A 15,396-nucleotide genomic window follows, 5' to 3' on the forward strand; every position below is an offset into this window, starting at 1 on the left:
TTTCCTGGCAATATTCATTCTTCGTTATATCTCCATTCGATTTCCATTCAAGAGAATTTCAAACCGAGAGGTTCATATGACTTTGTTTACATCCCTCGTCTTGGGTTTGGTGAACGGGGTTTTAAATTACTTGGACGATGATTCTTATCTCAGGAGAGGGGGTCGTTATGTTTTCCTTGTGTGGTGGTTTCTGATATTTTCCACAGAAATGGTTCTGATGACTTTGATGAGTATACTTTCATGGCTTTTCCTGATCAAAAATCAAAATTTACAAACAATTGATGTACAAATTTCAGCAAGTTTGTCAAAGAAAAAATATGCAGTCAAATCACTATCCTTCATCACTGTTTCTTATGTTACGTGTAATCTCTCATTGCTTGGATGTATTCTCCTTCAATCCAAAATCATCTTCAGTGATAACGAAAAAGTGCAAAAAATCCTGGGTTATATCGTTGGTATTTTTTATTCTATTGTTCTCCTTAACACTGGAAACAATGCTGTTATTTATCTGGCGCGGTCAAAAGATTTGCATGTATTTTACTGGAAGAGTCTCTCGGTGTGTTTCAAACAAAAGACGAAGCTGGATGCAAGATCAACGAGAAGAGAAATGCAAGACTTAGGATCAGCGAAAAAAAAAAGCGAATTATAAATGCTCTCGAAAATTGTAAAACTTTATTTTAAAACAAAAAAGTATTTGAAATTTCAATTATGAAGTACCTTTATTTTCTTCGTTCACCGTTTGGTTTCTATATACCAATGTCTGACATGGCCTATATGTAACCTAGGCTGATGGCACTCACTAACGGATTCGCGCTCCTTAGACTGATACACCACCGACGGAACTGTAGAGGTCTGGTGTTCAGGCTATATGTAACCCCATTTTGAATTCTAAATCGTCACTTTTGTTCGAAGTTTGAAGACATATATCGTTCTTCATGGTTTAATCGAAAAAAAACAATTTGACCGTTGTTCTTATTTTAAGAAGATTGTGTTTTGGACCATGATCAGACGTTACGGTTCCGTTCCGAAACGAAACGAGACGAAACGAATCCAAACGAAACGGTTTCGAAACAAGTTTGAACATGAAAATTCGAAACGTAAAAAAAGAAGACGCTACAAAGCAAAACAGATCAAAATGATTTCGATCCACTTTTTTCATCGAAACGGAACTACTGTCGAAACCAATATGGACACACTCGATCCGTAACGAAAATCATACCGGAGCGAAACGGAACAGTTACGTGTGAACATGGTTTTAGACAATGAAAATTTAAAAACCCAAACATAAGATTGCGTGCGTTTTACTGTTGGGTGATTTAACCCAGGCTCTAGAGAAGTCAAAGAGACACCTACTAACTCCTGTATCGTCACCATAAAGGATTTGGGTTTAGGTTCAACAGAGTCGCATGCCCGGGGGGGGGGGTACTAGGGTTGCGAGCTGACGGGGGAGGGGTGCCGCCCGACTTTCGAAGTTTGGACCCTTATCGAGACTAAAAAGGAGAAAACAAAGGAAAATTTTGGGAATCTTCCGACCCTTAGCGGGACAAATTTGACCAAATTTCGATCTTTCAGGGGGTAAAAAGCTAAAATTTTCCTACTTTTCCTTTGGAAGTCCAAAAAAAGTACCCTTAAGTGCGACACATACCGTACCCTCCATTTGCCTAAGTACCCCCCCTCCCCTGGGGTCGCATGACGTCAAATGTACGAGGTCAATACTATGACTTTAGACGTTTGGCGTTATTCAAATTTACTGACCTTTATCGAAACCCTAGACAAAGCTACTGACCTTTATATGTCCCTGGACCAAGCTATATCCACCATCTTTGATTGGAGTTTTTTTGGAGTTGGTACCCGAGAAGAAGCCATTGCAGTGTTAAAGATTAACGTCTAACGGCGCTATATCATCAAAAGTATTTGAGGGAAATAGACCTAGCGCTTTCGATGCATTCACAAGTGCCGCAGTTAGGGTACCACTTTTTTTAAAAACACCGATCAAAGATTTTGCTTTGCCGAGAATGAGAAACTTGGTCCAGGGTATATAAAGGTTAGTGGACAAAGCTAAGCTATATCCACCATTTTTGTTTTGATCATAATTTCTGTTGAAAGTGGTATCCTCATTGCAGTATCCAACTCTTTCCCTAATGTACAACGGTGCTACATTACAAGTATTTTTAAGGAAAAGCACATATAGTGCTTTTGGTGCATATGTGAATATACACAACTATATTGAGTAGTGGTATCATTAGGGTATCACTTTTCAAGGATAGGGGGAGGGGAGGGATAGACGAACCTATTCAAGGCAAAAAGAGATTCTTAGAAATGTGTGGATGCCCCCTGGAAAGTGACAAAACTTTCAAAAGAACCCCTGGAAATTTTAGAACAATCTTTTATCCCCCTGGAAAAATGAAAAAACCCTCCCCTGGAAATTCCTCTCCGTTTACCCCTTGGAAATGTTCGTCCACCCCCCCCCCTGTATGGATATAACATGAAAATGGCCCAATACACGTTTTTTTAAGAAACATGCTGAGGCTGAGAATGAGAAAAGAACATTCTTTAATTCGGTTTTTCTTAAGAATTTTCCAATCCAGCCTTCCATGATGCTGAAAAGTTGAAATTTTCTAATTTTTCCTACCCTTAGTGGGACTGAAATTTGATTTTATGATTTTTCCGACCCTTAGCGGGACTTTAAAAGTCCAAAAACGGTACCCTTAAGGGCGGCACATACCGTACCCTCCATTTGCCTAAGTACCCCCCCCCCCGGCATTTAAGACTCAAAAGGCCAATTTCTTAAGAAACATTAAGGCTGCTTGGTAATACTAGTTTCTTAAAAAAAACGTGTAAGTGAGAAATCTATTTACTTGCATAAATATGAACTCTTTGAAGTATTCTTGACTATAATTATCTGTAGCTTTCATTTTGAAATTTCCTAATGAGTTTTTTAATAATTTAGACTTTCAAGATTATTAAAAGATTTTAGTTATTGCAATTTATTAGGAAAGTAGAAAGCCTTAATTTTCATAGAACCTATTCGTACCTTGAAAAATGGCTTCTTCGAAATCTCTGTTCTATTCACATCATTTTATTCGAGCAGCCTGATGACACAGTTTTGAAGATGTTGCACAACAACGCATCTTTTCCCATTACAAAATTCACCATTGGTAGGAATTTTAAAGATACTTATTTGCGAATCAAGTGGGTTGTTTTCAGCTATGTTTTCATATCAAATTTATTGCTGATTATCGGCTTGCTCCAAACCAATCGTGGAAAGAAGTTAAACCGCATAAAGAAATTATTTATATGTTTGTCTTGTGTAGATATACTGACACTCACTTTATTTGTCTTGCACGCATACTTTGAAGAATTCAAGAAGATAAAGATGGGTATTCGAGCGATATCTCAATCGTTATATATGATGGGGTGTACAGTTTTCCTCATAATATCCTTTTTGCGTTACATTTCTGTCCGATATCCGTTCAAGAGAATGCCCAGTCGGACAATTTATTTGGCCTTGCTTGTAGCCTTCATTTTAGGCCTGGCGAATGGAGTCATCAATTACCTTGACGACGAATCTTATTTTAAGAATGTGAAATTGAAATATTTATATACAGCTTGGTGGGTGCTGATATTTTCAACGATTATGATTCTAATGACTTTGATGAGTATACTTTCATGGCTTTTCCTGATCAAAAGTCAAAATTTACAAACAATTGATGTACAAATTACAGCGAGCTTATCAAAGAAAAAATATGCAGTCAAAACACTGTCCTTTATCACTATTTCTTATGTCACATCTAATCTTGCTTTGTTGGGGTGTATTCTTTTTCCAGCAAGATTACTTTCGAATGGTGACGAACAATCTCAAATCTTCTTGATAAGATATTACATAATCGTCATCTTATATTCTATTGTTCTCGCCAACGCTGGCAATAATGCTGTTATTTATCTGGTACGATCCAAAGATTTACGCTCATTTTATTGGAAGAATATTTTGGTATGTTTCAAACGGACCAAAGTGTAAATTATATCTAAAGAAGTATAAAGAAGAAACACGAATTCATCAAATGTCGAAAATTCAGTTTGCATTTTTATTACAGTGTCAGTTATAATATCACAACCATTGTCCTCGTAAATATATTGTACGCCAAATAATTACTCGTTCGACACCCTCATTTCGTTTGTTCTTGCCTTGAAACGTCTAGATGGTTTATATGTTTTCAATGTTACGAAATAGAAACAACTTGCTCAGAAATGAGAGCCTCCACCCTCGCCGGTGCTGCTTCGTAAAAAGAAAAGCTAGAATCTTAAGGGGTTAAGTAATGTAATTTGAGAATCTTTCAATTCAAACGACCGACAATCTATAATGTCTGCTATATGAAAAGAGAACTGTAACTCGTAGATTTTGTTCATTTTGAGATATTTCGTTTGTTAAAAGGTATCTCGTGTTTACATGCTGTGTCGACTATTCACTTATTAACCCAAAGATTTAAATTAATGGGTGGTGGCATGGCCGTTCTAGTTCCTCGAATTCGGCGAGGGAATGCGTGAATTGAAAAACCTTGCGTGAACGTGAAATTCTGGTTTTTAATAGATTATATATTGATGATATACTATATACAATCTGTCAATATTTTTGCTTGAATACCTGAGTTCTGAATCTTAATTTGCGTAAATTTCTAAATTATTTTGCCCGAAACCTTTCCTGGTTTCCTAGTCTAGCAAGCTAGACGACTAATTCAGATATAGTAGAAATAAAGCAAAAAGTAACGGAAGGAAAATTTTTTAGTTGTCTAGAAATCTTTGAGCAAGCCAAAAGTTGCTTATTAATTTTGGTTTGCTATTGTTAACATAAAAAAATCTAGGGGCTTGTTCGAAAAAAATGGTTTGTTTTGATTTCGTAAATCGATTTATACAAATTAAATCCCGTAACAATAATCGTATTATCATATAACGCCTATACTACTGTGGGTCTACTGGTTTACGAAAATCGAATTTGCCTAAATTACGAGAAAATATTACGTAAATACGTGAATAACGAGAAAATATTACGTAAATGCGTGAAATTGTGTGACATATAATCTTTATCATTTCCCTTTCAGGTTCAAACATCACTTGTTTGATATGACCTTCATTGAGAAGATCAAAAGATGGCTGACCAACATCCAAGTTAAAATCAAAGCAGAGGTATGAACGGTTTTATTTATACTTAAGAGATCTCATTCATTTTATTTTCATTTCTTGGATTTTTATAAACAACCTGACCAGCGTTCAAATATCTCCCGTCTCAGCGAAATGTGAAAAGACTTTTTCGCCTCATAATGATTATTTGAAAGATCTAGGCTTATTCGTTGTGAAAATTGTAAGCTTCGTCTACCAGGAAAACTTCTACTTTGACCATTTACGACCGTCTAAGATATTTGACTCCACTGTATCACTTTTTCTCACCTGTTTAGGTCGCCAACAGTAATTCGCAAGGTCAACATTTAAGCAAAATGATTTCTGTTTTCAACACCAAGCTGAAATTGATCAAAAACCCGCAAGTGGATTCTGAGGTTCGTTTACAAAAGTTTTCATACATTCTTCTGTCAATAAGGAATCCTCGATAGTTCAAACACTTTGAATTGATAACACAGTATCATTGATTGAAATTCAATGATACTTTACTGCTGCGTTGTCCCATTGGACAAGCTGTTTGATATTAGGAAGTATGATCGAAGGGCCAACAAAACAGTAATTGATGATTTTTCAACACAACTAACTTTGGGAAAATTAACTGAAGGAAAAATGTCCCTGACAGCCCCGGTCCGTCGCCACGAGCCTGCAACAAAAAAGCGATTGAAACTTGATTAGTTAATATCATTCAATGGCGCTTCTAGCATTAAATAATTTGATGGTACGTCATATTTATAAACATTAAAACAACAAATCCTTTATTTTACCATTTTAGAAATTTACAGCATCGGAAGCATACGAGACGTTGATTCCCATTCTCAAGGAATTTCGTAACCGTGTTAAATATTTGAACTGTGCTGTGAAAAAAGAACGTGTGGCCGTTGTCATACCAACCACTGTAGACACACTGGTCAAAACAACTTTGGAAAAACAGCGAGAGAAAGCCGCAATGAGAGGGTATGTTTATTGAAGTGTATTTTAAAAGCTTTAGTAAGTCTTTCGCCATTCACCTCATACAAAATTAGTATATTGTCCCCGATTGTATCTTACGGTTATAGTAACAAAAAGAATGAATTTTGAAATTTCTGTGGATATCGGTTCTGGTACAAAATTGAAAAAGACACGTATCGTTAAAGAAAAATGTGTTATGTTTTATTTTGGGTCTGGTACAAATATATCCACAATTCTTTATTAAGAGTTTGGCTGCTCTGGGTTGGGCAGGATGATGAACTTGTTTTGTTATCCAATTTCAGCAAGTGATTCGCCAAAAACTGTATCCAAGCAATGTTTCAGACTCCTCGTCAAAGAAGTGTTTTTTCTTTCAGCGCTCGAAACAAACGATTACCATTGCAACAAAAGTCAAGCAAACTTGGTGGAAAAGGCAAAAAGACCTCCAGTAAGAGTTTCAATTCCTGATAGAAGCCTTACCAAGATTTTAATTCATTCTTTGTTCATTACGATTTGTTTCACAAGAAATCTGGGGAATGATTTCGAGCTTTACTAAAAATCATTACTCCATTGAGACCTTGTTTTTACCAAAGTCTTTAAATGACTGTCAATTTCTAGAATCAGTTCTGTTTACCAAAAGTTGTCAAAAAATATTTATTTTTTTAGATTTGGCACAAATGGCGCAACTTGTTCAAGGAGGAGCTTTATCAGCCGCCTCTAAACAAGTGCTTACGGCCACACCAAAAACCGCTGTCGCTTCTAAATCACCTGTATGTTTCATTCTTGAGCTCTAAAAACCTGATAAAAACTGGTCTACTTTAATCGGTTTAGCTTTCGCGAGATTAAATTTCGCGAATTTTTGCCATTTTTGTGAAATTTAAACTCGCGAAAATGCGTGAGATTCCTGACTCGCGAAATTAAATCCACCACAAAATTTTCAAATTTGTATTTTCGGCGGAGAAACCAGTCCAAAGTCTCCACTTGTGGCAAAAAAATTTCCAGCTTTTTTCAGGTTTATTCGCGAAATTAAATACACGTGAAATTTTTCAAAACTCGCGAAATTCAATTTAGAAAATTTATACCTGCGAAATTTATTCCGATTAAAGCTATCTTTAAAGAGTCTATCTACAGAGAATAGATTCTATGTGTTAGAAATGATATGTGTTTCGTTTGAAAAAGGAATTTCTAAAGATAGAAAATTGTTTGTTTTTTTCCATTTTGGTAATGTTTAGCAATAGACAATATTTCGATATTGAAGAGTAACATTGTTCGCATATAACAAATACTTTTAAAATAAAAAAAATCAATATTAATTTTAATAGCTACCACCGCCACCATCAGAGACGCCATCATCCGCAACGAACGATGGAGGAGAAACAGCTCCCTCTACTCCCGCCCCACCTAAACCTACTACTGCAGGGTAATTGTCTGTACTGTCTGCAACTTCCTTAAATACACGCTTTTTTTATATAAGAATGGTGTTTTTTCATGTCATCATGGATATTCTTAACTTTTTGGCGAAAATCGTCCAAAAATATTCTTACGGTATTCTTAGGTCAAGATCGAAATTGGCAATCTACAGGTTAAAATACATTAAAATGGCATTCTTAGGTTTAGTTGCTAATTTCCATGATGGTGATATTCTTACCATATTCTTAATTTTTTGGCCATTTTCATCATGGACATTCTTATAAAATGTATTCTTATAAAAAAAAAGCGTGTAGGGAATCTTCGCTTAGAGATAAACTTGGTAACTTAAAGTTAAAATGTAAAAGTTATGAAATCTTAGCCCCAGATGACAACATTCTAAAATAGAGGGTAGAATTATTCTCTAAGACCAATATTAACTTTAATAGCTACCACGGCTACCATCAGAGACGCCATCATCCATTAACATTTTTAGTCAGAGACTTTCATCATAGCTCTGAAAGTTAACTCGTCTTCCAGAATAAAGCAAAAGTAATAGTTGTAAAAGTAAATTCCCGAATTTTCTTTTTTAAAGTCTCTATTTTCTCCTATTTCGAAATGTGTTTGAACCATCTTTGTAATATAGGAAAGATTTCAACTACCCACTAATTTTTGCGCGTCTTCTAATTTTTGCGCGTATATTACGAATCAGGTCTATTCTTTTGATGTTTACAAATTTCATTTAAGCACTAGTTAAAAAAAAGAACCCTCTAGGATATCTAGCTAAAATGAGGAATAAAATTTAGTTAAACTGAATTCACGTCTTTTTTTGCCCTATATACCTATAAAATTTCCGGTAAAAAACGCTCAGAAAATATTCTATTTATTGCAAGATGCGCGAAAATTTGAGGGTGCGTGAAAATAATTGATATTAAGAGACTTGCTGAGCCACTTTCTAAAAAAATTAATATTACACATTCTCAGGTACAGCATGCGACGAAATAGTGGCGTTCGAACGTCTTTAGGTGGAAAATACGACAAGAAGTATTTGGCTTTTGGTGATCCTAGTCAAGAGCCTGAAAAACCTGAGTGAGTTGATGCAACTTAACTATAAAATTTGGGATTTTCTCTTGGGGAAGATGTTCAAAGTCATAGGGTCGGAATTTCAATCCCAATTACTAGAAATCTGACCGTAGTAAAACTGACAAGGAAATTTGTCCTAGGATTTCCTACGTTTCCCATTTTTTTAGTGGGTTTTTTATTTCTGGCGATATATGCCTTTTGCCTATTTTTGTTATTTATCTCTGGAGAGGGAAAAATCACTGATGGATTGAGGTCCGCCCAGGTCACATTATTTTGTTTCTAATCACAATCTATCGTTTCTACTCCTCAGCAAACACTTCTTAGCATTACAAATAAAGATTTTACAATCTGGATTGGATGGTCTTCTTAGTTCAGCTGAGGTAATCAACTACGCAATTGTATGCTTATCTTATATGGGGTCCTCGTTCCATTGAAGTGCTGCGATGGCAAATTTCTCAAAAAAATTCTTAAAGTTGTATTTTTATGTTTGCAAATAGGAGGGGGGTTAAACATTTCAAGACGAGACACGTAATGTAATTAATTAATAATTTATACTCTCTTTATCAGCACTACTATCGTCAGAAAGGCACTCGCCATCCGACACGACCCAAAGTCATCAATGACACTTTTGACTTGTGCGCAGAATCAGTCATCGGGAGATTACGAAAGTATAAAACGCAGACTGAATCTTATCACAATGACTGTATTCAAGGTTGGTATTAGTCAAAGATATTTTGAAAATACAAAGTCTTTGTACAGACAGAGTCTTGACGTGCTAAATTTGTTCAAATTGTATTGTACGGTTTTAGTTGTGTTATTTTCATCTATAAACCCCGAAAATATTTTCATGTAAATAAGTAAAGAGATGCCCTCATTTTAACCTTGTAAATCCGTACTTGATCCCTTCGCAAGGAGCTAGTGACATTTTTATGATATTTTTATGATATAGAAAGGAGGTGCGCCTCGATACTGACCTAGCCTGTCTCTATCCCAACACGCGATTTTTTTATCACTCTGTCGAGGAAAAATCCGTGGTCGTGTGGTACAGGCAAATACTGATCATGCAGAATGAAGAAAATAATTTCTTTCGCTTTGAGGGAAGTGGTTGTTCTTTCTTTTTGTTTAAAAATACTGTGTAACCAAGATGTAGGTGATCCGTTAATGATGTCATTTAATAGGTGTATTGACCAGGTATCGGTACCTGTAATAATCAGTTTGAAAATTATTTCGTAATTTCCAATCATAGAATTTCGTGCACAGATCAAGTTGTTCAATGGGATTATGATCGAACTTCCGTCTCTTCTCATGATATCCCTGATCACTAAACATCAAAATACGCGTTCCAATGCTCAAAAAGATATCAGTAACACGCTCCAATCTAAAATTGAGATCAGTGAACGATTAAAAGTAAGTTTTTATACATGATGCCGTTAAGGGATATGTTCCTTTTTCTAGTAATACAATCAGAAACAAATGCGAAAATTAAATTTAAAGTCGTTATATGGATAGACCTTTTCATAGGGTGGTTTTTCACTGAGACTGTCTGGCGAAAATCGATTAGCTGAAACAAAGAAAATTGATAGGAAAGCATTACTGAATCCCAAAACAGTTGTCAAAGCGTTTACAACCCTTTGAATTTGAAGAAAATTTTATTAAAATTCGTCAACTCGCATATCAAGGGATTTAAAATTACAGCCTTCTAATGAACATTTTCTGTGACAAGATTCCTCGTCTTTTGTATCAAATCAATACATATGAAAGTTTGCTCTTCAACTCTATCGGGAAAGAAAACACTTTTCCCATAAGACCAATTTTTTACAAAAGAATCCCACTGCACATTCTGCTACTTTTATGGCAACCAATTTTTTATGTCTTTTTCGCTTAATTGGTCATTAAGCCAAGAGAGCTCTAGCCCTCTCTTGGAGAACAAAAGGTTTAGTGACCAATTGTCGACGTTAAATCTGGAATGTTAATATAAAGCGATCAAAATCTGATGTTAAGCACGAATCTTCATTGTATATTTTTTACAACCCTTAGAAATTTATGAAAAGGACCGTTGATGTGAACCACTTATCTATCTAGCGTAGTGAAAAACCACCCATAAATTATTTTGAGTGTAACGACTGCCTCGTTTTGAAACCATTAGTGATTAAATCCCTTGAGCCTCAAAGTATTGCTTTTATGAATAGAGTAAACTTGTTCTACACTCTTCTGGGAATCGATTACCATAGTAATACAGGGTGTCCCTAATAAAAGTATCGAGTTTGAACATGCAATTGTGTAAAAAAGTTTGTGTGTGTTATCGCTAAAATATAAGAACGTTCTCCATCACATAGGCTCATTACAAAAGGTAGTTACAACGTATAAATTAATCAATTTCTACCGCTGCCTAGTTTTACTTTTTTATTGTTCCATACATTCCATTTTTATTATTTTCATAGTTTTACATACGATTCTTTACAAACATGTTTTAATTGTTGCGTTTTTCTCATGATCGTAATTTCGTTGCATTTGTAAACAGGCAGAGTATGTTTTTATTGTTACGTAATGACAAAGAAAAAAGAGGGAGAGCTTAAAATACAATTTTGTGAATACACACTTAAAACTTTCTACTCAATCGCATGTTCAAACTCGATACTTTTATTAGGGACACCCTGTATTTTGATAACGAGGTAAGCGTTGCTCCTGATGTAATCTATGAAAAGGCCTATGTCAGCCGGATCGCAATCTTTTACAATTTACGTCCTTATTTTTTCACAGAAAGAACATCAAACATTACTTCGCCCTACACTCGGTCATCCAAACAATAAACCAGAGCTTGACAAACTAAAATCGTCTGAGAAATCGAGGCAAAAAGAGTCGGAGAAATCACTTGATGACTATCAAAAGTTGATGTTAGATTGCATCAATATGAGCGTGAGATCGTTTGTTATCGAGCTAAATGAGAAAGTGAACACACTTTTATCACAATTCGACGTTGCATTGACCTTGGATGAAGTGATCATCGGAGGTACTTTAATATTTCAAAATCCGGTCTGATTCGACGAACTACTATTCGATACTACCCATATTCGATAATATTGAAAGTCACCGTCAACAAGGAACTCTCCTTAACGACGCTCTACTATTTGATACGCTCCCTTATGTGATGAAAATCCAATTTCCGCTTGAAAGTCGAATAGACGATATCGGCTTTAGGAATTCTCCCCGAATGATTACCCATGATGCATTGCGCAAAAAAATTCGAGGACAATATTGACTTACTGAATTTTTTTGCGCAATGCATCATGGGTAATCATTCGGGGAGAATTTCGTTAAGCCGATATCGTCTATTATAAGCGTTAATTGTATTTCCAAACATATATCACACTATAGTGTTTTAGGGCAGTTGAAAATTGGCTTGATTCGTCAAATTAAGAAAGCTTCTGGATTCCTTACCATTTGTATTTGTAAACCTCTAGACGTCAGACATTGAAACGTATTTTAGGCTTCTTTGTATTAACTTACTTTTTTAAATATTGCGGAATCTCCAAATTTTCCTTCTTTACTTGTGCTATTCTTTAACTTTTCGGTGAAAATTGTATTATCTTTTCTCTCGACAGACCCAAAGATGAAACCAAAGGCGGAAAAAGAATTATTGCGTGAAAATCAAAAACAAAGGAAGCAAGAAGAAAGTGAAAAACAAAATCAACAACAGAATCTTTCCAAAAATGAAGGTATTATATTTTCATCATCAACAAATTATCGTTTCATTCAATTCAAAAGTCATCTTTACTTGAATTTAAGGCTAACTGAAATTTCAATGTTTAAAAGCTATCAGGCCACGAGCTATTAGAATTATCAGACGGAACCGAAAATCTTTTGTCCGAAATGTTTGTTCGTTGGATAGTACATGGGATCAGGTGTTATCACCAAAGTCCATTCGTGTGCACTTATTCTAATATTAGCGAATTTACTTTAGATACAATGTTGTCACTTTAATTTCTATAAACAAGATTGAAACAAGTTTTGCAAGCTCGATTGACATTGACATTTCAGGGATGCGTAGCAGTCTTAAAGTTCAGTACAATTTTCTTGTGATGAATTACTGTCTGGTATGCTCCTGAGAGTGTTTTGGCTCTTCTTCCATTTCTTGATACAAAAAATACACACGATCCACTCGAAAATGTATTTTCGAAAATCTCTAAATCTTCCAGCGTAAATGAAAACATTGATAACTGAATTTGCGAAAAAGAAAATCAAGGTCCAAACGTTAATGTCATTGTAAATCGGGTAGGATTCTTGCGATTTCGTTATATTACCAATATTAACCACCATGTTACCAATGAAAGTTGGTAAAACACAGACCAGATAGGAAGCAGCAGAATACAGGACCATTTTCTCTGATTTGTCGGTCTTGAATTTAGAGTTCAAGGTTGAACATCGTCGTCTATTCTCTTTCACGAGAAAACACTTCAAACGTAAACACAAAATTATCATAATGACGGATGGAATGGCGATCTTTATTTGTGTTTTAATGATATTTAAATTTTGTGTTATTCTTGTGAAAACCAAGAAGCATTGGCCATTTTGAATTCGTACTGAAGTCAAAGAAAATGAAAAGAACATTGAGAGGCTAAAAATCCAAATGAACATTAAATACATTTGAATCATTCCTTTCGATAAGGGATGAAAAGGCTTTTTGAATTTTCTATATCTTTCATATGTCATTCCGCAGAGAATCCATCCGGAAGTTATTCCGGTTAATCGCCCGATCGGGTTAAGATAAGTACAAGCAAAAGAGCCCAGTACCCACTGACCGTGGTTGATGATTTCAAAGATGGTGAAAATTGGTACCAACAGACAGCACAAGAGATCAGCGAACGATAAATGAGCGATGAAATAACGATAATTTGATTTCATTCGTTTTGTCTTGAAACCAAAATATATGAACGAAACCAAATTCATGAAACAGCCAATCGTTAGTAGGAGCGAATATGCTGTGATTTTGATGTAGTCGTTCCATTGTAAAGAGATAAAGTCTACAGTGTTATTTGTGTTCGTCGACATTTCAAGATTTGTTATTTTCAAATTCAACGCAGAAGTTGTTGTTTGGGGTTCTTAGGTCGTCTTATTTGCCTCCCCTTATCTTGAAATTGTAATTATAAAGTACCATATTGACACACCCCATTATCACTGATTACTCTCAAAAGAGAACGGTAATTAAGATGATCTAAAATTAGAAAGGTAAGAATGGCAGGTGCCAGTTATTAGCGTAAAACTTTTTCATTTTAAAAATCTAGCAAAACAATACGATAAAACTTACACTGACAAAATAAACATAAAGATTGGAGGAAGTGGTCCTCTCGTATCTGGTCTGTATTTTACCACTTTTGATCATCTACCTCAACATAACAAAATTCAGGATTTTTCACAAAGCGTTTTTATTTACACTGGAGAATCTGTGAACCATCATAGGTAGACAGGGAAAGACTCTTTAAACTTAGGAAAAATACTTGCTTAAAGGGTTAAATAGAAATTCAAAAAGCTAGTCATGTACAATCACGGTCGTAATACTAATATTTGAGAAAAAAAGGGAAATTCCTACGAAATCTTACAACCTCAAACGCTCTAAATTAGGTTGGAAGGGTAGAGTTTTAACCCTGAGTTTTAAAGCTAGACTTAATACTTAAGGATCCAAAGGTTCATGAATGGTCCAATAGGGCTCAGAATATAGCCTGGAAGTCTATAAACCCCTCCCGAATTGAAATACTCGAACAAATTTATAAATTAGCCCAAAAGCGATTTTCTCGCCCAAACTCCAAATTTCGAAAAACGAAGAAATAACCTAAATTCTCAATGGATTTTGACCATGATTGTAGGGAAAGACTCTTAAACTTAGGATAAATACTTGCTGAAAGGGCTAAATAGAAAGTCAAAAAGCTAGTTTGAACATGAGTCTTTTACCGAGTGTCTAGAATCAGAGAAATGTGCAGTACAGTAGAATTAGTTGCATGAAAGATAAGGTAGAATTAGAGTGGAAGATTATTTTTCAATTCTTCTCTCTCCTCGCAATGTTACTGAACGTTTTTCAGTTGTAGGATCTTAGAGCCCTGGCTCTTAGGTTTATCATTTATAGATCAAAATAACTACAATTCTTTTCTACAGATCAATTCGAAACTCCCACTCCACACTATTGGCCAAAACTTGATACATCGAGTCTCATTGAAAGTGGAATATTGAAAGCAACGGATTTCCTTACCATACCGAACTCGATGAAACAAACCGAAGCACATAAAGCAGTGATCAAGGCCAGAGATGAAGAATTCCAGGTACGGTTACCAATACAATTCTTTTCACAAATACACTGGGAACCCTTGCCACTGGAAAAATTCGCCAAAATATCGTCCCCAGTGGAAAATTATCCTTCAATTTTTGTCCCCACTGAAACTAATCAAATAAAAAATCCTCACTGCAGAAAACTATGCTATTTTTCCAATCCCCTTTGAAAACAAAAGAATTTAAATTCCCGGCCATAAAGAGTATGGGAATGTCAATCCCCATCGAGTTTCAGTCCGTTATTTTTACCCCCACTGGCTGAAAAAATTCTACCGGGTCTGTGAGAAGGGGATGTAGAAATACCTCTTCTTTTCTTCTTTGTTCCTCCAAAAGTTAAAGATGCCCCAACATAGTCTATGACATTTGAATATCGTTATGTGCAAGTTGACCTTATTTCGATTTTCAAGGGGCAGAGGGATAAGGATTAGACCTTTTCTGTGAATGGAAAAATAAGTGGGTTCGAAGTGCATC

The 15,396-nt window shown here is 35.4% G+C and overlaps 1 protein-coding gene across 1 annotated transcript in view; it reads left to right on the plus strand.

The window, feature by feature from the left end:
* The window catches only part of LOC136822956 (coiled-coil domain-containing protein 180-like), a 56,123-nt gene extending 41,013 nt beyond the window's left edge, over positions 1-15,110 (plus strand). Inside the window, exons 31-43 of the mRNA XM_067079258.1 lie at positions 5,097-5,181; positions 5,451-5,549; positions 5,945-6,126; positions 6,495-6,565; positions 6,784-6,887; positions 7,440-7,537; positions 8,509-8,613; positions 8,918-8,987; positions 9,175-9,319; positions 9,854-10,014; positions 11,368-11,617; positions 12,210-12,323; positions 14,755-15,110. Of these exons, the coding sequence (XP_066935359.1) occupies positions 5,097-5,181; positions 5,451-5,549; positions 5,945-6,126; positions 6,495-6,565; positions 6,784-6,887; positions 7,440-7,537; positions 8,509-8,613; positions 8,918-8,987; positions 9,175-9,319; positions 9,854-10,014; positions 11,368-11,617; positions 12,210-12,323; positions 14,755-15,095 (1,825 nt within the window). The 3' untranslated portion in view covers positions 15,096-15,110. The remainder of the gene's footprint in view (positions 1-5,096; positions 5,182-5,450; positions 5,550-5,944; positions 6,127-6,494; positions 6,566-6,783; positions 6,888-7,439; positions 7,538-8,508; positions 8,614-8,917; positions 8,988-9,174; positions 9,320-9,853; positions 10,015-11,367; positions 11,618-12,209; positions 12,324-14,754) is intronic.
* The last annotated feature ends 286 nt before the right edge of the window (positions 15,111-15,396 follow it).

This window comes from Clytia hemisphaerica, unplaced genomic scaffold (assembly GCF_902728285.1).
Source record: "Clytia hemisphaerica strain Z4C2 unplaced genomic scaffold, Clytia hemisphaerica genome assembly, whole genome shotgun sequence".
NCBI classification, from domain to species: Eukaryota; Metazoa; Cnidaria; class Hydrozoa; order Leptothecata; family Clytiidae; genus Clytia; species Clytia hemisphaerica.